Below are 25372 nucleotides of genomic sequence, written 5' to 3'. Positions count from 1 at the left end.
GTCGGCAGAGGTCCTTTAGCCCGCTTGGATTTGCGTCTGTCCGCATCATGTCGGCGGTGTCGCTGCAGGAACACTTCAAGGCGAACAGCAAGACCCGAGAGTTCCCGGCACACACCGCCAAGGTGCACTCGGTGGCCTGGAGCTGTGATGGAAAGCGCTTGGCGTCGGGATCCTTCGATAAGACGGCCAGTGTGTTTCTGCTGGAGAAGGACCGGCTGGTGAGACCACGCGTCACCTGGGAGGTGCTGGGGTGTAATGTATGGCCGCGGGGTCACCTGGGAGGTGCTGGGGAATAGTGTATGGCCGCGGGGTCACCTAGGAGCTGCCGGGGTGTAATGTATGGCCGCGGGGTCACCTAGGAGCTGCCGGGGTGTAATGTATGGCCGCGGGGTCACCTAGGAGCTGCCGGGGTGTAATGTATGGCCGCGGGGTCACCTAGGAGGTGCCGGGGTATAATGTATGGCCGCGGGGTCACCTAGGAGGTGCCGGGGTATAATGTATGGCCGCGGGGTCACCTAGGAGGTGCTGGGGAATAATATATGGCTGCGGGGTCACCTGGGAGGTGCTGGGGTGTAATGTATGGCCGCGGGGTCACCTGGGAGGTGCTGGGGAATAGTGTATGGCCGCGGGGTCACCTGGGAGGTGCTGGGGTGTAATGTATGGCCGCGGGGTCACCTAGGAGCTGCCGGGGTGTAATGTATGGCCGCGGGGGTCACCTAGGAGCTGCCGGGGTGTAATGTATGGCCGCTGGGTCACCTAGGAGGTGCCGGGGTATAATGTATGGCCGCGGGGTCACCTAGGAGGTGCCGGGGTATAATGTATGGCCGCGGGGTCACCTAGGAGGTGCTGGGGAATAATATATGGCTGCGGGGTCACCTGGGAGGTGCTGGGGTGTAATGTATGGCCGCGGGGTCACCTGGGAGGTGCTGGGGAATAGTGTATGGCCGCGGGGTCACCTAGGAGCTGCCGGGGTGTAATGTATGGCCGCGGGGTCACCTAGGAGCTGCCGGGGTGTAATGTATGGCCGCGGGGTCACCTAGGAGGTGCCGGGGTATAATGTATGGCCGCGGGGTCACCTAGGAGGTGCTGGGGAATAATATATGGCTGCGGGGTCACCTGGGAGGTGCTGAGGTATAATGTATGGCCGCGGGGTCACCTGGGAGGTGCTGAGGTATAATGTATGGCTGCAGGGTCACCTGGGAGGTGCTGAGGTATAATGTATGGCTGCGGGGTCACCTGGGAGGTGCTGAGGTATAATGTATGGCCGCGGGGTCACCTGGGAGGTGCTGGGGTATAATGTATGGCTGTGGGGTCACCTGGGAGGTGCTGGGGTATAATATATGGCCTCTGGGTCACCTGGGAGGTGCTGGGGTATAATGTATGACTGTGGGGTCACCTGGGAGGTGCTGGGGAATAGTGTATGGCCGCGGGGTCACCTGGGAAGTGCTGGGGTGTATTGTATGGCCGTGGGGTCACCTGGGAGGTGCTGGGGTGTATTGTATGTTCGCGGGGTCACGTGGGAGGTGCTGGGGTGTAATGTATGGCCTCCGGGTCACCTGGGAGGTGCTGGGGAATAGTGTATGGCCGCGGGGTCACCTGGGAGGTGCTGGGGTGTAATGTATGGCCACGGGGTCACCTGGGAGGTGCTGGGGTGTAATGTATGGCCACGGAGTCACCTGGGAGGTGCTGGGGTGTAATGTATGGCCACGGGGTCACCTGGGAGGTGCTGGGGTGTAATGTATGGCCACGGGGTCACCTGGGAGGTGCTGGGGTGTAATGTATGGCCGCGGGGTCACCTGGGAGGTGCTGGGGTGTAATGTATGGCCGCGGGGTCACCTGGGAGGTGCTGGGGTGTAATGTATGGCCGCGGGGTCACCTGGGAGGTGCTGGGGTGTAATGTATGGCCGCGGGGTCACCTGGGAGGTGCTGGGGTGTAATGTATGGCCACGGGGTCACCTGGGAGGTGCTGGGGTGTAATGTATGGCCACGGGGTCACCTGGGAGGTGCTGGGGTGTAATGTATGGCCACGGGGTCACCTGGGAGGTGCTGGGGTGTAATGTATGGCCGCGGGGTCACCTGGGAGGTGCTGGGGTGTAATGTATGGCCGCGGGGTCACCTGGGAGGTGCTGGGGTGTAATGTATGGCCGCGGGGTCACCTGGGAGGTGCTGGGGTGTAATGTATGGCCGCGGGGTCACCTGGGAGGTGCTGGGGTGTAATGTATGGCCGCGGGGTCACCTGGGAGGTGCTGGGGTGTAATGTATGGCCGCGGGGTCACCTGGGAGGTGCTGGGGTGTAATGTATGGCCGCGGGGTCACCTGGGAGGTGCTGGGGTGTAATGTATGGCCGCGGGGTCACCTGGGAGGTGCTGGGGTGTAATGTATGGCCGCGGGGTCACCTGGGAGGTGCTGGGGTGTAATGTATGGCCGCGGGGTCACCTGGGAGGTGCTGGGGTGTAATGTATGGCCGCGGGGTCACCTGGGAGGTGCTGGGGTGTAATGTATGGCCGCGGGGTCACCTGGGAGGTGCTGGGGTGTAATGTATGGCCGCGGGGTCACCTGGGAGGTGCTGGGGTGTAATGTATGGCCGCGGGGTCACCTGGGAGGTGCTGGGGTGTAATGTATGGCCGCGGGGTCACCTGGGAGGTGCTGGGGTGTAATGTATGGCCGCGGGGTCACCTGGGAGGTGCTGGGGTGTAATGTATGGCCGCGGGGTCACCTGGGAGGTGCTGGGGTGTAATGTATGGCCGCGGGGTCACCTGGGAGGTGCTGGGGTGTAATGTATGGCCGCGGGGTCACCTGGGAGGTGCTGGGGTGTAATGTATGGCCGCGGGGTCACCTGGGAGGTGCTGGGGTGTAATGTATGGCCGCGGGGTCACCTGGGAGGTGCTGGGGTGTAATGTATGGCCGCGGGGTCACCTGGGAGGTGCTGGGGTGTAATGTATGGCCGCGGGGTCACCTGGGAGGTGCTGGGGTGTAATGTATGGCCGCGGGGTCACCTGGGAGGTGCTGGGGTGTAATGTATGGCCGCGGGGTCACCTGGGAGGTGCTGGGGTGTAATGTATGGCCGCGGGGTCACCTGGGAGGTGCTGGGGTGTAATGTATGGCCGCGGGGTCACCTGGGAGGTGCTGGGGTGTAATGTATGGCCGCGGGGTCACCTGGGAGGTGCTGGGGTGTAATGTATGGCCGCGGGGTCACCTGGGAGGTGCTGGGGTGTAATGTATGGCCGCGGGGTCACCTGGGAGGTGCTGGGGTGTAATGTATGGCCGCGGGGTCACCTGGGAGGTGCTGGGGTGTAATGTATGGCCGCGGGGTCACCTGGGAGGTGCTGGGGTGTAATGTATGGCCGCGGGGTCACCTGGGAGGTGCTGGGGTGTAATGTATGGCCGCGGGGTCACCTGGGAGGTGCTGGGGTGTAATGTATGGCCGCGGGGTCACCTGGGAGGTGCTGGGGTGTAATGTATGGCCGCGGGGTCACCTGGGAGGTGCTGGGGTGTAATGTATGGCCGCGGGGTCACCTGGGAGGTGCTGGGGTGTAATGTATGGCCGCGGGGTCACCTGGGAGGTGCTGGGGTGTAATGTATGGCCGCGGGGTCACCTGGGAGGTGCTGGGGTGTAATGTATGGCCGCGGGGTCACCTGGGAGGTGCTGGGGTGTAATGTATGGCCGCGGGGTCACCTGGGAGGTGCTGGGGTGTAATGTATGGCCGCGGGGTCACCTGGGAGGTGCTGGGGTGTAATGTATGGCCGCGGGGTCACCTGGGAGGTGCTGGGGTGTAATGTATGGCCGCGGGGTCACCTGGGAGGTGCTGGGGTGTAATGTATGGCCGCGGGGTCACCTGGGAGGTGCTGGGGTGTAATGTATGGCCGCGGGGTCACCTGGGAGGTGCTGGGGTGTAATGTATGGCCGCGGGGTCACCTGGGAGGTGCTGGGGAATAGTGTATGGCCGCGGGGTCACCTGGGACGTGCTGGGGTGTATTGTATGGCCGCGGGGTCACGTGGGAGGTGCTGGGGAATAGTGTATGGCCGCGGGGTCACCTGGGAGGTGCTGGGGTGTATTGTATGGTTGCGGGGTCACCTGGGAGGTGCTGGGGTGTATTGTATGGTTGCGGGGTCACCTGGGAGGTGCTGGGGTGTATTGTATGGCAGCGGGGTCACCTGGGAGGTGCTGGGGTGTATTGTATGGCCGCGGGGTCACCTGGGAGGTGCTGGGGTGTATTGTATGGCCGTGGGGTCTCCTGGGAGCTGTGTGCTACAGTGACAGCGTCATGTACTGGTGTTCTATATAGTCAGTATGATGGCCCCACTTAGCGCCCCGTACTCTATAATGGGTCTCGCATAAGAAGAAAAAAAATCTGCTCTGGTGTCTTCATGGTGTGTTCAGCTCCTCTCAGTACAGCACTGAGGTGTCAGATGCAGAAGGGGGGATGATAGGAGAGAGAGTGTACGCTGACTCTCCCTCTGCCATCATTGCTTTCAACTGAATTACTGTATTTGCATCTGGGTAGCAAAAAGTATTGTCTTCATCACATAGTACAGGGCGACACAAATGTTTCCCAGTTACAAAACAGCCAGGTCTTGATAAAGAGGTAAGGGAGAAACGTTGCTGCCTTCTTGTACTATGTGATGCATTAATAAAGAAGACGATGCTTTTTGCTCTCATGAATGCTGTTGTCGCTCTTCTGTGGATCTTATGGAGGGTTGGATCATCCTCTTTTTGGCATGATTGCAGCCGCTACCTGCATATCAATTCGTATGGTGAGATGCTGCCGTAAACATGCTTTTATTTCTACGCTCTGATCGGGAGCCCCGCTGGTCACTGTGCATTGCGGTCCCATGTATACAGTCATCTGAACGCACTTGTTAGTGGGCAGCCCTGCCACTTGGCTCCCGATTGGTCTTAGTTGACAGCTTGCGTGTTTTCCTAATGTCAGATACTGTGTCTGCGCCTTATGATCAAGGGTTGGCACATGAGCAGTGCTTTCATCGCTGTGGGATTACATGGCACATGTGTAAGATTTCAGTGCTGAAGAATGAAATTCCTTGTGCTGCGGCGGGCTGGATCAGTGGGTAAAGCTGGGTATATCATGTATACAGTCCTGCACAGACGATTATCCTCTTTGATGTACCTACAGCTGCGATGATGCAAATTACTGTTGTGTATATGTCCGTATAATCAGAGAACAGCGTCAGTACATGAGCCCAAATCGGACGGTCCCAAAATACATTGGTAACACGCAGGATCTGGCTGTGAGCTGTTGGACACACACTCCTGCTTTCATTTTATTTTTTTACATTTGCAGATAAAAGAGAGAAATTATCGTGCCCATGGGGACAGCGTCGATCAGCTCTGTTGGCATCCCACAAACCCAAATCTGTTCGTCACCGCATCGGGGGACAAGACTATTCGTATATGGGATGTTAAATCGGAGAGGTGCCTTACAACTGTTACCACCAAAGGTGAGTGTCCACAACCACTCCATGTATAGGACTGAAGAAGGCCCTTCATATTTGAAGATGTATTACAGTTGGTTTCCTGGAAAAGACGTTTCACTTATTTGTGGAATTCTTAATGGGGCTGTACTTGAGCAACCCCCTTCTTGGTTTAAATGTTGCATATCAAATCAAAAACCTATACTCTCCTCCCGTGCTGGCACCATTCCAGCACTCGCGGTATCGCGGTTGTTGTGACATGTGACGCCCAATCAACACCGGGGTCACCCTCCCCTGCCTTTGAACAAATCAAATATGAAGTCCGGGCTGCAGCTGCTCTCTCACTTCCTCATCATGTCAATTCGACAGTGACGTCAGCGCTGATTGTGTGCTCGGCCACTGCTCCATTCACACGTGGTCAGACCTCAAACAATCAGGAATCCTCTATCCTTTGTATGTAGTTATAATGTGGTACAACCCCCTTACGAGGAACCATGTCCTTCCCATACTAGCGATCAGTGGAGCCCCTTGTGGTCATAGATTTCTCCTATATTTGCACCCTTACCAGTCCCATCCATCCAGCAGAACATGGGATCCTGAACTATTTCCACAGGCTGCATAGTAAACCTGCTTGTTGGGTCCTGCTATGCTACATTTCTACCTTCTATGTTATTGATGGCATGTCTTGCCCTTAGGTGAAAATATTAATATCTGCTGGAGCCCGGACGGTCAGACCATTGCAGTAGGAAATAAAGACGATGTTGTCACCTTTATAGATGTTAAAACCCATCGCCCCAAAGCAGAGGAACAGTTCAAGTTTGAAGTCAATGAAATCTCCTGGAACAATGACAACAATATGTTCTTCCTCACCAGCGGGAATGGTTGTATTAATATCCTGAGGTACGGTGTCCATCATTCAGCACTCCTGTCGCTGGTGTAGTAATTGATGTCATCTTCTTATAGGGAACCTGGAAGTAACCCCCCACCTTTCTCCTAAACAAACAGGTTGCATGGTGTTACTGAAAATACAGGTTAATACCCACCTTAATATCAGCACGATTTTGTACCCTACTGAGATTTGAATGCATTGGGTCATAATGATGCCCGTCCATTGCCTAGCCCCTTTCCAGGGCTGTAGAGTCAGTAAGCCAAACCTCCGACTCCTCAATTTCCTTGCCACCAACTCTGACTTCACCAAAATGGGCTCCGACTCCACAGCATTCTCTCTGCCAAACGCCTCCCTCGACTAGATGAATGACTGTTATTGCTACACTCCCAGCCTCATTGGTATATCGCTTCAGAGCGCCTTTTTGTTAGTAAGGGAACAATACTGTGGGATATAAAGGTATTGATTAACTTGTATTTTCAGTGGCTACTGCCCACTATATGTATTCGGTTGTGAGGGAAGGTTACTGACCAGTCCCTGTTAAGTAAATTCATATAATATTTGTCACCTGTAAAGGATATTATCAAGTTATGAAATTCCCCCAGAGCCGACCAGAAAGATAAGAAAAATAACTTTTATTATACTCATCTGTCCGGTCTGATGGGTGTCACAGGTCCGGGGTCTCCCATCTTCTTGCGATGCTGTCCTCTTGCTTCTTCAGGGCTCCCCGGCATCGCGCTCCTGCACAGGCGTACTTATCTGCCCTGTTGAGGGCAGAGCAAATTCCTGCAGTGCGCAGGCGCTGGGCCTCTCTGACCTTTCCCTGCATACTGCAGTACTCTGCTCTGCCTGCAACAGGTCAGATAAGTACACCTTCACCGGGGAGCGATGAAGCAAGCAGAAGGGCGGCGGTGCAAGAAGATGGGAGGCGCCGGACCAGGACCTGAGACGCCCATCGGACCGGACCGCCCCACTGGGTGAGTATAATAAAACGTATTTTTCTTCTCTTGCAGGTCAGACCGGGGGCTTATCTACAGCATTGTAGAATGCTATAGATAAGCCCTGAAAGGCAGTGACCTCATATCTGCCAAAACTGCTGACAGGTTTACTTTGACACCTCTATACTGGGCTGTATAAATAAAATGATCACTGGCTTATGTCTTAGGGATTTCTGTCATTCGCACAAGAAAAAGTTAAATTGTCTCCTGAAATGTACCCTAGTCTTTCCATTTCTCCTAGAATATTGGGTGCTTTAGGACTTTTGGTGTTTTATAATGTCTGTATGATTTGTCTTCTGCTGAAATGCCCTGATTACCCCACTCTGTAAGGATGATGGATCTGTCACCTCACTGTTTACACAGTGGGAAAACTTCAGATTTAGAATCGTCGATAATATGGGTCTAGACATTAGCACCACATATCCTATTGTTTTTAATGTATGTTTGTTTGTTTTTTTTTCTATGCTAGTTATCCAGAGCTCAAACCTATTCAGTCCATTAATGCTCACCCTTCAAATTGCATCTGTATAAAGTTTGACCCTACCGGGAAGTACTTTGCCACTGGTAGTGCGGATGCCCTCGTCAGTCTGTGGGACATAGAAGAGCTGGTGTGTGTGCGTTGCTTCTCCAGGTAAATAGTTTCTTCAAGCTTACAGAGGTAACTTACTTTTAGAGATTTACCGTATATACTAGAATATAAGCTGAGATTTTCAGCCCTTTTTTGGGGCTGAAAGTCCCCCTCTCGGCTTATATTCGAGTCATATACACCAGGGGGTCGGAGGGGGAGGGGGGGCGGGGGTGTCAGGTCATACTTACCCGTCCTGGCGCTGTCTCTTCAGCCCCCAGCTTCCCTGCGATCTCCCTTCAGCGGTCACATGGTACCACTCATTAAACTCATGAATATGCACATATTCATGAGTTTTAATGAGCGGTACCACGTGACCGCTGAAGGCAGTAAGGGAGATAGCCGAGAAGCTGGGGGCTGAAGAGACAGCTCCAGGACGGGTAAGTATAGCGATACTCACATGTCCTGTGTCCATGGCTGCTTGCTGCTGTCTGGCACGTCATCTGTCTTTGACGTTCATACAGCAGAGGGCACGGTGACGTGGATAGTGCGCGCCGCGCACCCTGCAGTCTGAACGTCACTGACAGATGACATGCCAGACAGCAGCTAGCAGCCATGGACGCAGGACAGGTGAGTATCTCAGGTGCCAGCAGTGACACTGGCACCCAGCGACGGAGAGGTGTGTGTCATTTTTTTTTTTAAATGCAGCAGCAGTTGCAGCATATGGGGGAATAATCTATGGAGCATCTTATGGGGGCATAATCTATGGAGCAACTTATGGGGGCAGCATATGGGGGAATAATCTATGGGCCACCTTATGGGGGCATAGTCTATGGAGCAGCATATGGGGGCATAGTCTATGGAGCAGCATATGGGGGAATAATTTTCCACCCTAGGCTTATACTCGAGTCAATAAGTTTTCCCAGTTTTTTGTGGCAAAATTAGGGGAGTTGGCTTATACTCGAGTATATACGGTACTCTCTTCTTACTCTTTGTCTAGTTGATTTAACATAATCCAACATAATAATGAACATAATGCTTTTTCCTATCTAGGAAAAAGAAAGTTCATAATGGCATAAACAAGAGGGCAACTCCCTTGGCAATATATAGACCTACATAGAAAATGGAGTATAACGCCATAAAGTCAATAAAATAGGTTATAATGTCAAAAAATATTCGCTCTTTATTGATACAGGTGCATAAAAAGTGTACATTACAAAATATAATCATATGATCAGATGTCGGATATGACACTACAAAAATAAAGGGGATGGATACACCGCACATGCATGGTAAATGCAATGGTACCAACAAGTCAAATTACAACGCCCCAAAGAAATGCATGAAAGTAGGTACCCATGCTAAAGAGTCTCCCATTTAACCGTCAAATATTACTAGCAAAGTGAAGTGCATAGCACGCAGCATGGGGAGGTCATACAACCACTTTCCAATAAAGTGCTATATGCAAGAAAAATTGGGAAATTTTTGGGGGAATTTTGTAGAAAGGTGATCATGCTTACCCATTACAAAAGTGCATGTGCGTAGCGTCCAGCCCCAAAACCCCTACGCACGTTTCGCGCTGGGCTTCATCGGGGGGCATGTGACACATGCCCAATTTTCCCAATTTTTCTTGCATATAGCACTTTATTGGAAAGTTGTTGTATGAACTCCCCATGCTGCGTGCTATGCACTTCACTTTGCTAGTAATATTTGACTGTTAAATGGGAGACTCTTTAGCATGGGTACCTACTTTTATGCATTTCTTTGGGGCGTTGTAATTTGACTTGTTGGTACCATTGCATTTACCATGCATGTGCGGTGTATCCATCCCCTTTATTTTTGTAGTGTCATATCCGACATCTGATCATATGATTATATTTTGTAATGTACACTTTTTATGCACCTGTATCAATAAAGAGCGAATATTTTTTGACATTATAACCTATTTTATTGACTTTATGGCGTTATACTCCATTTTCTATGTAGGTCTATATCTTTGTCTAGTTGGTATAGTGCTACCTGTTCACAAGGGTTCTTTCCCATGAAAATTATAATTTCAAGTGTGTGACAATGACATAGCATTTGCTTGTATTTTGTTTGCACCCCCACCCTTTACCTGTACTCCTTATTAAAGCCTTCCTTGTGATAGATGCCTTAACACTAGTTTGTACCCATGTGTTGGAATTGTCATCAGTCCCTAGAATGGGGGACACTCTGTACAGTGCGTGCACATTACCATGTTATACACTTCTGGAGATCTACCCCAGCCGTAATCCATGCATGTTATGTGCACAAGCTATAATGGAATGGAATACATAGATTATAGCAAACATTATATGCTCTCTCTTGGCACACAAGCTGTCAGTTTATTATAGAAAATAAACCACAAAAGTAATTGCATTTACTTTAAAGCGAACCTGTCATCAGTGTTTTACTCAATAAACAACAGTTGCTGTTGTTACACTGATTAAAATGATACCTGGGGTGAAGAAATCTGTCTTGTGGTTCTTGTGTAATCAATGTTAGAAGTTTGCAGCTAGTGATATGCCCGTGCTCCGGGCAGGACTGTAGTCGTATCTTCCTGCTCTAAGCCAGAGAAACCAAGGAGAGACCTACCCACAGGCCACCACAAACATGCTCCTCATCATAGAGACAGACTCTTTGTGCTTCAGGGAAGCCTGTGGGCAGGTCTTTCCTTGGTTTCTCTGGCTTAGAGCAGGAAGATGAGACTCTACAGTCCTGACTGGAGCACGGGCATATCTTTAGCTGCAAAATTCTAACATTGATTACACAAGAACCACAAGACTGATTTCTTCACCCCAGGTGTCATTTTACAACACCAACATGACAGTGCCTGTAGTTTATTGCACAAAATCCTGCTGACAGGTCGCTTTTAATAAATTGTAGGTGTATGATGCATGTAAGCCATTCTTCTTGGTTGCAGGTTGGACTGGCCTGTGAGGACACTAAGCTTCAGCTATGATGGGAAAATGCTGGCATCTGCATCTGAGGACCATTTCATTGACATCGCACACGTTGAAACAGGTATTTGCGCTAGTACTTCATAAGACTACAAATGAAACATCATTACTTCAGATGTGTAAAGCGGACCTGTCCTTTCACACAAAACCTGGATATAAGCAGCGTTATGTTCTTATTCCCCCACACATTAAAATTGCTGTTGGCGCGCACACACACTAACATTATGTCAAGAACCTGTCTTTGTTCTCATGTCCTGTTATTTGCCATTCATTCTCTTTGAGTGACTGGTTGCCCTATGTCAGCATTCTGCCTGCACTTCAGGTGCTAGAACTTCCTTTCCACTCACTTTCCAACATGCATTTTTCTCGGAGTTCTCCTTTTGGCTTTCCTGACACAGGAGAGCAGGAACAGACAGTCAGACCTTTCCAACTTTCCTGAAATCTTAAAACATATTTAAAATCAATAAAAAATAATTTGATATAGGTTTTTCAATCTCTTTCTCCTGTGAACAACAATATGTTCAATAAATGGTACTGTGTAATATACCTGCTAGATTTATCTGTATAATCCCTTTAAGAGACAAAGTCATAAATGCCCTAAGCTAGGGGTGGGCAATTAATTTTCCCGAGGGGCCACATGAGAGACCGTGACTGTTGTGGAGGGCCGAACCAATAGGCCAGAATTAATTCTGCTCAATATTGATATCGATATTTTATATTATATTGATTTTATTAGTATTAATTGTATCAGAATTGTATATTGAGCAGACATCCCCCTATACAGTGCCTACAAGTAGTATTCAACCCCCTGCAGATTTAGCAGGTTTACACATTCGGAATTAACTTGGCATTGTGACATTTGGACTGTAGATCAGCCTGGAAGTGTGAAATGCACTGCAGCAAAAAAGAATGTTATTTCTTTGTTTAATTTTTTTTTTAAATTGTGAAAAGTTTATTCAGAGGGTCATTTATTATTCAACCCCTCAAACCACCAGAATTCTGTTTGGTTCCCCTAAAGTATTAAGAAGTATTTCAGGCACAAAGAACAAAGAGCTTCACATGTTTGGATTAATTATCTCTTTTTCCAGCTTTTTCTGACTATTTAAGACCCTCCCCAAACTTGTGAACAGCACTCATACATGGTCAACATGGGAAAGACAAAGGAGCATTCCAAGGCCATCAGAGACAAGATCGTGGAGGGTCACAAGGCTGGCAAGGGGTACAAAACCCTTTCCAAGGAGTTGGGCCTACCTGTCTCCACTGTTGGGAGCATCATCCGGAAGTGGAAGGCTTATGGAACTACAGTTAGCCTTCCATGGCCTGGACAGCCTTTGAAGGTTTCCTCCCGTGCCGAGGCCAGGCTTGTCCGAAGAGTCAAGGCTAACCCAAGGACAACAAGGAAGGAGCTCCGGGAAGATCTCATGGCAGTGGGGACATTGGTTTCAGTCAATACCATAAGTAACGTACTCCACCGCAATGGTCTCCGTTCCAGACGAGCCCGTAAGGTACCTTTACTTTCAAAGCGTCATGTCAAGGCTCGTCTACAGTTTGCTCATGATCACTTGGAGGACTCTGAGACAGACTGGTTCAAGGTTCTCTGGTCTGATGAGACCAAGATCGAGATCTTTGGTGCCAACCACACACGTGACGTTTGGAGACTGGATGGCACTGCATACGACCCCAAGAACACCATCCCTACAGTCAAGCATGGTGGTGGCAGCATCATGCTGTGGGGCTGTTTCTCAGCCAAGGGGCCTGGCCATCTGGTCCGCATCCATGGGAAGATGGATAGCACGGCCTACCTGGAGATTTTGGCCAAGAACCTCCGCTTCTCCATCAAGGATCTTAAGATGGGTCGTCATTTCATCTTCCAACAAGACAACGACCCAAAGCACACAGCCAAGAAAACCAAGGCCTGGTTCAAGAGGCAAAAAATCAAGGTGTTGGAGTGGCCTAGTCAGTCTCCTGACCTTAACCCAATTGAAAACTTGTGGAAGGAGCTCAAGATTAAAGTCCACATGAGACACCCAAAGAACCTAGATAACTTGGAGAAGATCTGCATGGAGGAGTGGGCCAAGATAACTCCAGAGACCTTTGCCGGCCTGATCAGGTCTTATAAAAGACGATTATTAGCTGTAATTGCAAACAAGGGTTATTCCACAAAATATTAAACCTAGGGGTTGAATAATAATTGACCCACACTTGTATGTTTAAAATTTATTAAAATTTAACTGAGCAACATAACTTTTTGGTTTGTAAGATTTATGCATCTGTTAATAAATCCTGCTCTTGTGTGAAGTTTGAAGGCTCTAACTTATTTGCATCTTATCAAACCTGCTAAATCTGCAGGGGGTTGAATACTACTTGTAGGCACTGTATATCGTTTGAACCCGTGCACAGTCCTTTCTGTATATCGTATGAGCCCCCCAACAGCCCCTTTTTTGCGGCATGAGCTCCACACAGTCTCCTCAATATGCGACAAGAGCCCCACGCAGCCTCCCTATGTATGCACTGCGTGAGGCCCACGCAGCCTCCCTATGTATGCACTGCGTGAGGCCCACGCAGCCTCCCTATGTATGCACTGCGTGTCGTCGCCCACGCAGCCTCCCCATGCCCACCCAATTAGCCCATACACATAAGGACAAAAAAACCCGCCACATGCTCGTCTCGTCCCGTTCCCTGGCGCTGTGCTTCTTTCACCTGCCTAAAGTGCGCGGACTCCCTGGAGTAAACAGCTGACACGATGACATCATTTCATCACGTCAGCTGTTTCACACGCTGATTGGTGGAGGAAGTGGCCGGATGTGGCCCGTGGGCCGCACTTTGCCCAGGTCTGCTCCAATAAAATAGTGTGGAATGTATTATCAGAATCCTTCCTAGATGGAGTAATAGAAGTGTCATTACAAAAGGTGCGGCTCCCCCTAGTGGGGCTCCTTACAAGTGCAGATACACAATTATCAAATCTCTACATAGACAAGACCACGCTTTCATTCCAGATAGTTTTTATTATAATAAGATTTCAGTGCCGAGATCTCCATTTGCGCTTGTGCGGCGTCCATTTTCCCGGAAGCAATTCACCGCACAGGCATGGATGGAACGGCAGAGCCCCCCACGCAGCAAGGGACAGAGCCCGGCGGTGGCAAGCACCAGGGGACCCAGCGCGGCAGCACCCGGGGATAGAGCGGGCGTCGGGACCCAGCGCGGCGGCGTCAGCTCCCTGGGGACAGAGTGGAAAGCAATAAGATGCCTGGATTATAGGAAGCACCTCCATTTTATAAAAAAAAACAAAAACGTTTTTTCCTATTTTTCTCCTCAAAATTTGGGGTGCGTCTTATAATCCGGAGCGTCTTTTAAAGTGAAAAATATGGTATAAGGGTTAGAAGTTGACCAGCGATTTTCTCATTTTTCCAACAAAATTTATAAAACCATTTTCTTTAGGGACCACTTCACATTTGAAATGAGTTTGGGGGGTCAATATAAGAGAAAATATCCAAAGGTGACACCATTCTAAAAACTGCACCCCTCAAGGTGTTCAAAACCACATACAAGAATTTATTAACCGTTAAGGTACTTCACAAGAATTGAAGCAATGTGGAAGGAAAAAATGAACATTTAACTTTTTTTCCCAAAAATTTTTTATTTGGACACAATTTTCTTTATTTTGTCAAGGGTATCAGGAGAAATTGCACAACAAATATTGTGGTTCATTTTCTCCTGAGTACACCGATATCCCATGTGTGGAGGAAGATCAATCTTTAGGCGCACGGCAGTGCTCAGAAAGGAAGGAGCATCATTTGAGATTTTGAATGTCAAATTGGCTGGAATTGAGATCGGGCGCCATGTCGCGTTTTGGAGAGCCCCTTATGTACCTAAACAGTGGAAACCCCCCCACAAGTGACCCCATTTTGGAAACCAGACCCCGCAAGGAACTTATCTAAATATGTGTTGAGGGCTTCACAGAAGGTTATAATGTAGAGCCATAAAATTAAAAAATCATATTTTTTCAACAAAAATGATCTTTTCACCCCCAATTTTTATTTTGCCAAGGGTAACAGGACCCCAAAAGTTATTTTCAAATTCGTACTGAGTACGCTGATACCCCATATATGGGGGTAAATTACTATTTGGGTGCATGGCAGAGCTCGGAAGGGAACGAGTGCCATTTGACTTTTTTGGCTGGAATTGAGATCGGACGCCATGTCGCATTTGGAGAGCCCCTGATGTGCCTAAACAGTGGAAACCCCCACAAGTGACCCCATTTTGGAAACTAGACCCTCCAACGAGCTTATCTAGATGTGTGTTGAGCACTTTGAACCCCCCAGTGCTTCACAGAAGTTTATAACGTAGAGCCATGAAAATAAAAAAATCCTTCTTTTTTTTTTATTTCCACAAAAATGAACTTTTTGCCCCCCAATTTTTTTTTTTTTTCCCAAGGGTAACAGGAGAAATAGGACCCCAACAGTTGTGGCGCAATTTGTCCTGAGTATGCTGATACCCCATATGTGGGGTGGATCTACTGTTTGGGCGCATGGCAGAGCTCAGAAGGGAAGGAGCGCCGTTTTGGAATGCAGACTTTGATGGAATGTTCTACGGGCGTCATGTTCACAGAAGTTTATAACGCAGAGCTCTGAAAATTAAAAAATCATATTTTTTTTCCACAAAAATGATCTTTAATGAGCTATAATCTTTCCATATTTCGGCCGACAGAGTCATGTGCGGGCTTGATTTTTGCGGGAAAAGCTGACGTTTTTATTGGTACCATTTTCGGGCACATAACGTTTTTTGATCGCTTTCTATTCTGATTTTTCTGTTCTATTTTTTGAATGAACAAAAACCAGCAATTTAGGAATGTGTTGTTGTTTTTTTTTTTTTTTTTTTTTTTTTTTTTTTTTTTTTTTTTTTTTTTCCCTCCGTTCCACATGTGGTAAAATTAGTATGGCAGCTTTATTCTTCGGGTCACTACGATTACAGCGATACCTCATTTATATCATTATTTATTTTTTTTTTTTTTTAACAATAAAAACTTTTATAGAAAAAATATTTTTTCATCACTTTATTCTGCGAGCTATAACTTTCTTTTATTTTTTCGCTGATGATGCTGTATGGCGGCTCGTTTTTTTGCGGGACAAGATGACGTTTTCAGCGGTACCATGTTTATTTGTATCCGTCTTTTTGATCGCGTGTTATTGCACTTTTTCAAAGCGGTATGATACCGCTTGGAAAAAGTATAATTTGCTACTTTTTTTTTTTTTTACGGCGTTCACTGAAGGGGTTAACTAGGGTGACACTTTTAGGCTGTGTGCCCATGATGCGTTTTGTTAAGCGTTTCCGCAGCGTTTGAGCTGGCTCAGACGCTGCAAAAACGCTTAAAAGATGCATCAAATTAATTAGCATGCGTTTTTGGCTTTCTGTGCCAATGCATGCGTTTTTAACCGCTCAGGAATCGCTTAGTGGTTAAAAACGCAGCATGCTCATTAATTACCGCATTGCTGAGCATTTTTAGCCATCCCCAATGATCCCAGAAATCGCGTGTCAAAATCGCGTCAAAAATCGCGCAAAAAACGTGCGAAAAATGACGCGCGATTTCTGGGAAGGGGATCCTTTTCCTGAGCTTTTAAAAACGCTAGCGTGGGCACATAGCCTTATAGATGGGATTTTTACGGACGTGGCGATACCAAATGTGTTTTTTTTTTTTTTTTTTTTTTTTTTCTTTATTTTACATAAAAATGTGTAATTTTTACGGGATTTTTTAGGGAATTTTTTTAAAAAAATGTTTTTTTTTTTACCTTGTCCCTTTAAGGGACTTTCACTTTCGCTTTGACTTTAGGTATAATACATTGCAATGCTCCAACATTGTAATGCATCATACCAATGCTGAAAGCTGGTGACACCATGCTGTGAGCATGGTGTCACCAGCTTTCCGTAGGTAAATGACCCGGAGGTTGTCATGACACCTCAGGGTCATCATGGCACAGGTCGGGCCCCGCAATGACATCGCGGGGACGCGGACCTGAGGCAGAGGGAGCCCCCTACCCTCTGCCTCCCCCCTCTGAACGCTGCGATCACGCTCGATCGCAGCAGTGTGAGGGGGTTAACAGCCAGGGGCTGTGGGGGCTCTGCTCCTAGCTGTCAGTGCAGGACGCTCAGCCGCTGCAGCGGCTGAGCTCCTACACTGATATAGGGCAGGAGAGGCTCAAATTTCAGCCTCTCCTGCTCATCGCTGCTGTGTTTGGTCAGTCAATCTGACAGACCAATCACAGCGTTGTGGGTGCAGGGACAGAGTGCAAGGGTCCCTGTCCCCCTTGCTGTGCCTCTCAGCTGTCATAGACAGCTGTCTGCACTGAACTGAAACTGCGTGTTTACATGCAGTGACAGTTCAAAGGCAGGACGTGCAGAGTCCGTCATGGTGCGGGAAGTTACCTCCTGCCATGACGGACTCTGCAAGTCCATAGACATTAAGGGGTTAAAGGAGATTATAAACATGTTTTTCCTATGTAATCTGAGCGGAGCATGTTGTAGGGGCTGACACACTGATTGCAGTGATGTGTCACTCACTGGACTGTGTTGCGGTTTCCATGCATTCATTGTCTTCTCACTACAGGAATAGGTGTCACAGGCTTCCTAGTTCTACTGCTCTGTTACCTTGTCCCCACCACGGATTAGCAGTTTTCTTCAATTTCCAGAGTACACAGAAGGCTGCCAATCAGTGGTGTGAGTTGGGTTAGGGTGCCGTCACACTAAACGATGCACCAGCGATCCCGACAACGATACGACCTTGTCAGGATCGCTGGTGCCTCACTACAGGATCGCTGGTGAGCTGTCAAACAGGCAGCTCTCACCAGCGATCAGGACCAGCGAGGACGCTGGTATCCAAGGTAACTATCAGGTAACTAAGCGCGTGCGTCACTTAGTTACCCGCTGTGTACTTTGGATACTTGCGTGCTCGCACTGGGAACTGGTATCCAAGGTAAATATCGAGTAACTAAGCGCGCGCGTCACTTAGTTACCCGCTGTGTACCTTGGATACCAGCTCCCAGCGCGAGCACGCACGTGTCCAAGGTACACAGTGGGTAACTAAGCGCGCGCAGCGCTTAGTTACCTAATATTTACCTTGGATACCAGCTCCCAGCATCTGCTTACAGTGCTAGGAACTCGCTGACCATTGCTCTCCCGCTGCCACACGCAGCGATGCGTGCTGGCCAGAAGGAGATCAACGATCAAAAAATGGCCCTGGACATTCCTGCACGATCAACGATACCCGGCGGGGGGCCGGTCGCTGAGGCATGTCACACACAGCGATATCACTGGCACGTCACAAAATCAGCAATCTCGCTAGCGATCTCGCTGTGTGTGATGGGGCCTCTAGATATGGATCCGCATTCAGAGCACTGCTACATCTAGAGCAGAGAAAACGGTGACACTATCAAAATGACAGTAAGCAGCCAAGTAATATACACATCACTGGAATCGGGGTCTCAACCCTAAATCATGCTACACTTATAACAAATCAAAAACCTGATAACCGATTTCCTGTAAGAACTTGATACAATTTTATCATATAACATATATTTTACACATACACACAGCGGGTAAAATAAGTATTGAACGCATTTACTGAAATGTATTTTTTTTTCCCCTAAAAAGCAAAGGAAATATGTCATCTTGAGCTTTAGGCCTTTTAGAGATCATTTCATCTTCACCTTGCTTAAGTGTTCACAAGTCATTTTAACCAGGGGTGCCTAAACTTTTGCATGCCACTTTATATATGTGTGTGTAATAGAAATATGTCTAATATATTTTTGAGAGCTTTGTTTTTTTTTTTCTTCTTCCCCATAACAGCTGTATGAGGACTTGTTTTTATTGGTACATTTTGGGGTACAGTATTTTTTTTGAACTTTCTATTCCAATTTTTGAGGCTGAATTAACAATTGCTTTCAATAATTTTTCTTTTTTTCCTTTTTCTTATTTTTTTTAAATCATATGCAGTGAATTAGACCCTTCAGTTCAGTTTTATACGTATATTCCACAGGGCACAAATGGCCACCATTTTTGGCATGCCTGGAGATCATTTTGGATGGGGGGTGGTATGGAGTTGGAGCCGAACCCCCCCAGCTTTCTTGATGTCGCAGTCCGAACACACTGTGGCATCTAGAGGGTTAAACGGTGAGGACTGTTACTGCAGTAGCACCGGGCAAAGCTTCCATAGCATTATGTCCATTTGCACAAACTCCTTCCTAAATAAGGCCTACTGTGCCGTCTTATTTTGGGAATGGGCTGGTGCTGTTAGACGTCTGACGTTCATGATCTGAGTACAGACCGCAGTGTCAGGAACAGCTGCAGGTCTCCTTTCCCGCTCTCATCGGCCTCGTATATGCCTGTGGCTGACTTGGGGGTCAGGAGACAATGTTTTTTCTGGCACTTTTGGCAATTGGCCACATATGATTTGTGGACGGCACCGTCTATGGATGCACCAACTAACACACTTTTTCGTAATTCTATTGTTTTGTATCTTTTATTTACATCTACATGTTTTTTTTGTATATACTTTTGATAGTAAAAATGAAAGCCTGTGTTCTTACTATTGTTCCTCACTGTACTGTTATGCCAGATTCCAGCTGCCGTACTAAGACTTCGGCCAGTAGTATCTGCAAATTGCTCCACTCATTCTCTGTGATCTGCAAATAAAGTCGAGAACAGCTAAGACCTTCTACATAAGTGCTAGTTGTATTTTAGGGCTTTCACGGTGTTATTTTCAACTTCATGAGTCTACATGTTTTGTAATGAAAGTGAGGGTTTAGTGACAAAGTGATTTTTAGGAATCTTAAAAGGGAATCGGTCCGTAGGTTTTTTTTCTATATATCCTGCACCCTGTAGTGTATTTGTTCAAAGACCTTGGCAGGTAAGCGGTACTACCTTTTTTTTTTTTTTTTTTTTTTTTTTTTTTTCTTTAAACTTCTGGAGGATTTTGGTTCTCTTTTTGTTGTATCCTGACGACATCAGGAGGTAGAGTTAAAACAGATTTCAACAATGTGTCAGGCTGTATGCTGTTTACTTACACTGAAGGTTTTATCACCTGGTGATTATCATTGTCTGGGCTGCAGCAGCATGTACATGCTAGTCCAATTCTGTCTCCTCTTGTGATAAGTAGCTCACTATCTATAGACGCTGTACACAGAGAGCCTGGTGTGGGCAGGGATGGCTTTTATTAGCTCTGCTGCTGTCATGCACAGTGTGGGAAGACTAAATGCAACATAAGGGTGTGTGCACACGCTGCGGATTCTGCTGCGGTATCCTATGGGAAATGGAAACCGCAGTGCAGACTGTGTGGATTTTTCCGCGTGGCTTTGCTGCGGTTTCTAATCCGCAGAAAGAATTGACATGTCGATTCTTTCTGCGGATTCCACCGCGGTTTACCATCTCCATTGTAGAGGTGATAAACCGCAGGGCAAAACCGCAGGCTAATCCTCAGATCAACCGCAGGTCTTTTGACCTGCGGATTAATCCGCAGCGTGTGCACACACCCTTAAGGGATGAGGGGAATGAAGCCCGGACACTAGGGGAAGGGTGAGTGGAGACTCCTAGGCAGATCTAATAATGCCCTACCCTCCCTAGATTGATTCCTCACCAATCGCCAAGCAGAAACCTAAGCCCTGTATCTCCCTAGAGCTAGTCCCTGGATTGGGAGGGGTGAGATGCGCTCCGGTCAATCCCCATTGTAAACTAAAGACAAAAAGGTAGACAGACAAGGGGAATGAACTTATATTGAGCAGATTCAGAGAGGTAACACCAAATGTCCTCAAAACGGCTCCAGAGAGAAAGTTAGATGACTGCTATAGCTCCAAGCCTTCACAAGGGAAAAATGTGAATATCGCCGGCAACTCTCTGAAGCAGAATGGGGATTTATAAACCCCCAGGTCCAGGTGTGTCAACTAGAGCCGGAGGGAGTTTGCCGCTGGGTCCAAGAGTCAGAAGAATTAAGGTGTCTGTAATGTCAAACGCAGAGACCTTCTGCACATCGTTGAATTCAGCTTCTCTTTGCCTATATTATGCTGCTCTCAGATGATGTAGCAAACACCTGCTGGCGGATTCCCTTTAAGTGTGGTAGATTGCAAAAAAAATCTTATTTGCATGCTTTATATTTGATATCCTTGTCAATGATGCCTTATTTTTTTTATTTTTTAGGTGAGAAGTTGTGTGAAGTACAGTGTGAGTCCCCCACTTTCACTGTTGCCTGGCACCCTAAGAGATACCTATTGGCGTTTGCTTGTGACGACAAGGATGGCAAATATGACAGTAGTCGGGAAGCTGGCACTGTGAAATTATTTGGACTTCCAAACGACTCTTGAGAAAACAATAAATGACACCCAAGTGGTTTGCAGTACACAGGCCCTACTGTCAGTGCTTACTAACTTGGTGGCTGAAAGAAGCATGGATACAAGACAATACAACATGTGCTGGACTTGGAAGCTTCTTTTAATGCCAGTGCATAATTTTTTATTTCCATTGAAAACCTTTTTTTTAATATTAATTTTGTTTATTCTTTGCACATGTTATGACACGGGTTTTTTTTTTTTTTTTTACACGTTAAAGAAAAAAAAATGCAAGAGCTGCCTTTCTGGACACAGCACCTGCCCCCTAAATAAAAAAAAAAAACAAAAACAAAAAAAGCAAAATAAAAAGTCATCTGTTCTCTCGCAGTTTTTATAACCAGCAGAGGGAAAGCCCATGGCTACGGGCTGATGTTAATAATCTGGGACAAGGGACAATAACCCATGAGGTTCCTAGGCTATTAACAGCTCACAGCTGTTTGCTTAGCCTCTCCTGGTGAATTTACTGGTGACCCCATGAAAAAAAAAAAAAAAATATAGGGTCCCTCTATATATTCACACCAGCAAAGGCTAAACACACAAACAGCTGTATATTAATCGCTTAGGAAGTGGTCAGAGATATTGTCTACCCACATAGGCTACCAACATGAGCCCTCAGCCACTCCAGAAATGGCGCCTCCTTAAGTTGCATCAAATCTGGCCTTAGTCCTGGGGCAGTGGCAAGTGGGGTTAATGTCACCTTTGTTTTTTCAGGTGATATCAAGCCCACAAGTTAGGTAGGGAGAAGCGTCTGTAAGACTCCTCTCCATTACTAACCCCATAGTTAATATTGTAAATAAACACACATCCAGAAAAAAGTCCTTTATATGAAATAATACAACATGCCCTGTTTTAGCACATTTGTTTCATATTAAGTTACACTCCCCTTACACCCATTCCATTGAAGCCCTTGTCCCTTGTAAAAAAAAGAAGAAAAAACAGAAAAAAAACCTGTCACTCACCTGTCTGACATACTGTCCCATGCCGTAATCCATCTCGACGAGAACTGCGTTACAACCTGGACTGTGCGAAGATGTAACTGTCCAGGCTGAAGAGCAGGATACAATGAGGTGCTGCAGGTACAGTGACAAGTGGTGACGTCATGGAGTACACCGCCGGTCATTGTAGCTGTGTTCTCACACTTAACTGAGCGGTGCGAAGAACTGCGGTGACTGCAAGTTCTTTTTTTATGACTATGGGAGTAGTAATGGATAGGAGTCTTATAGCCCATGTCATTATTATAAATGTAATTATTCATTTTACACAGGAGGTACACAGCTGCTGCTGAGTACAACTTCCATTATTGAGATCAGAGCATATACCGGATTCCTGTTTTGCCAGGGTTCGAATGGAAGTCCTGAGTCAGCCACAAAACATAGGGTAAAACGTGGTGTAAATCCTATCTAAGGGGGCAGACAGATGGCCATATAGCTTGTGCGGGGATCACATCACAGTACTCGGACTGGCCGTCGGCTCTCCTGATCTGAGCGTGAGAGCTGCATAGAAATACATGTTATCACACTCGGGTCAGGAAAGCCATCGGCCAGTCCGAGCATTGTGTTTTGATCCTCGCAAGAGTAATACAGCTGTCTGACTTCCCCCTAAGGCCCCAACTCTAACAGTTTGTCATATTTCTGGAGTAAAACTGTTTGAAATATATCAATTTTGGCAGTTGCGCCAAAATGTCACCAGTTTTGACATTTTTACAGCAGTGCTGGCCAGCTCTGCCATCGTACTGAAAAGCTGGTGTGGTCATAATGGCTGATGAATTGATCGTAAGTTAAGTGGCTTAAATAACCACTCGCTTTTTTTTTTTTTTTCTTCTTTTATATAAATTAAATGTGTGTACGAAAATACTCGCCACCACTCTCTCCAATGTCCAGTGCCATTCAGGTCCACTTCTGAGTGACGTTACCACGGTTGTGACTAGCCAGGTCAATCCATGCTGTGTGAGCCAGAAGTCTCTCTTATAATTGTAAAATCCACTTCTGGCTTATGGAGAGAGGATAGAGTGATGCAATTGTGGCGACATCAGTGAGAAGAGGAACAGAATGACGTTGGACATCAGAGAGAGTGGTGGCGGGGGGGTATATTAATACACTCGCACTACATTACACACTGAATGAAAAACTTAATGGGAGGGCATCTTTAAATTATGACAGAATTGTACTCTAGTCTGAGACTGGAGTACATTTCTTGCACTGCTGCATGGTAGCTGATCTATGTGCTATATTCATTAAGAGGTGCTCTTACTCCAACAGGAAAAATACTTTGTTCATTAGATGAACTGATCAACTTTTTTATCTCGCGATAATTGTGACAGATGTACCTAGCTGTGTGAGTCCAACGCATTATTTACTCCTTTCTTAATACACACTGGCAAAATTTCTACTACTCAAACTAGTTACTTTGATATGGAGATATGGATTGTGACTTCAAAGAATCTCACCAGATTTTTGTCACCTACTCTGAGAGCAACATAATGTAGAGACAGAGAACCTGATTCTAGTAGTGTGTCACTGGGCTCTTGCTGCCATGTAGTCAATATAATCAAGAGCTCTATGTAAGCCCATCCCATCACTGGTTAGCACTAGTGATGAGTTATCTGAGCTTGCTTGTGTGCTAACAGATTATTCGAGCATGCCCAAGATACTATGTTCGAGTCCCCGTGGCTGCAGGTGTTGCAGCTGTTGAACAACCACAAGACATGCAAGCGTGGGGACTTGAACATTTTTTTTTTTCTTAAACCAAACAAGAACAACCACAAAACAGGGAGATGTCTAGGAAATCGTATCTGAGCATAATAACACTAATACCAATTGGTATATATAATTCAATGCTCAAAATATAATGCAATTGGATCAAAATCCCTGAATAGAAAAATAGAGGCTCACAATGTATCAAAAAATCATGCAAAATGTATTAATCCTAACTAGATGTGACAAAAAAACATGGCTTGGGTACACACACTAAACGGTAAAGAGTCAGGGGAGAAAAAAGAGGGAGCAGGTGTGAATATGAAAATATCAGGTTCACAGCGATGCAGTCACAAAAATAATGGAAGTAAGCATGGTGTAAAAAAGTTAAATATCACAGCCGTCTTCAATGCATACATGTGAACTGGTAAGCTTTAAGCGCACACCGGGAGAAGAGAAATATATATACCACCAATTGGTATTAGTGTTATTATGCTCAGATACGATTTCCTAGACATCTCCCTGTTTTGTGGTTCTTCTTATTTGGTTTAATATATTGGTCTAGAGGCGCCTCCACCTGACTATGTGGAATTGCTTTTTGGTTTAATCAATTTTTTTTTTTCTTGCATGCCGAAGACACTCTGTTACCCACGAGCATGCTCGGATAACACCTTATCCGAGCACATTCATTAACTAGCAGCTTTCTTTCTATACACAGTGTACATAGAAAGCGACCAATCAGTGGTGGTTATACTGAGCTCAACATTCAGAGAACTGCTAGAGCTACAGCAAGCAGTCTAGTAAAATGACACATCACTGGAATCTGGGTCTCAAACACTGTTTGACAAGTGTGACCAACCTGTCAATCACTTTCCAAGCGATGCTTCAAATCGCTTGGACAGTGCTTGAATTCCGCACGCGGAAAAAACCACACGTTTTCTGGGAAGGAGTCCGGTTTTGTGTCAGGATATTTCCGTATACGTGGGCGCATAGCCTAAGGGGTGTTCTACATCTGTTTTTTAACTGCTTTAATACCAGACTGTTATGTCTAAAAATAAAAAAGCATACTTTTCTTATTAATCTCAGGTATTTCTTCTTCCAACTTTGCCTCCTCTACCTGAGACATTGTCACTGTTTCACAAACTCCAGTCCTTATGGCCACCAGCTTGCCGTGTTTTAGGATTTCCTTAGTATTGCACAGATGGTGGAATTGTCATGGTAAAACTGCCGCAGGGTCTCTCACCTGTGCAATACTAAGAAAATCCTGGAAACCTGATGAATTGAGGGAATGTGAGGATGGGGTTTGGGAAGCAGTGCATTATACGGATGTCTCAGTATTTAATGTGTTAAGGTGGGAAATATCCTTTAACCCCTTCATGACCTTGGACTTATACATCTGCTATGGCTGGGAAAGGGTCCTTTTGTTTAGGCATCAAAGGACAGCCCCA

At 46.9% G+C, this 25372-nt stretch overlaps 1 protein-coding gene across 1 annotated transcript; it reads left to right on the top strand.

The window, feature by feature from the left end:
• Positions 1–47: 47 nt before the first annotated feature.
• Positions 48–25004, top strand: THOC3 (THO complex subunit 3). Its single transcript, XM_073565974.1, has 6 exons — positions 48–218; positions 5302–5458; positions 6127–6331; positions 7785–7946; positions 10825–10925; positions 21044–25004. The coding sequence occupies exons 1-6, from the start codon at positions 48–50 to the stop codon at positions 21205–21207; spliced, it is 960 nt and encodes a 319-aa protein (XP_073422075.1). The 3' UTR covers positions 21208–25004.
• Positions 25005–25372: the final 368 nt, after the last annotated feature.

Source organism: Dendrobates tinctorius, unplaced genomic scaffold, assembly GCF_039654945.1.
Source record: "Dendrobates tinctorius isolate UK_male_01 unplaced genomic scaffold, ASM3965494v1 ptg000001l, whole genome shotgun sequence".
NCBI classification, from domain to species: domain Eukaryota; kingdom Metazoa; phylum Chordata; class Amphibia; order Anura; family Dendrobatidae; genus Dendrobates; species Dendrobates tinctorius.
This window is presented reverse-complemented; position numbering and strand designations above follow the sequence as displayed.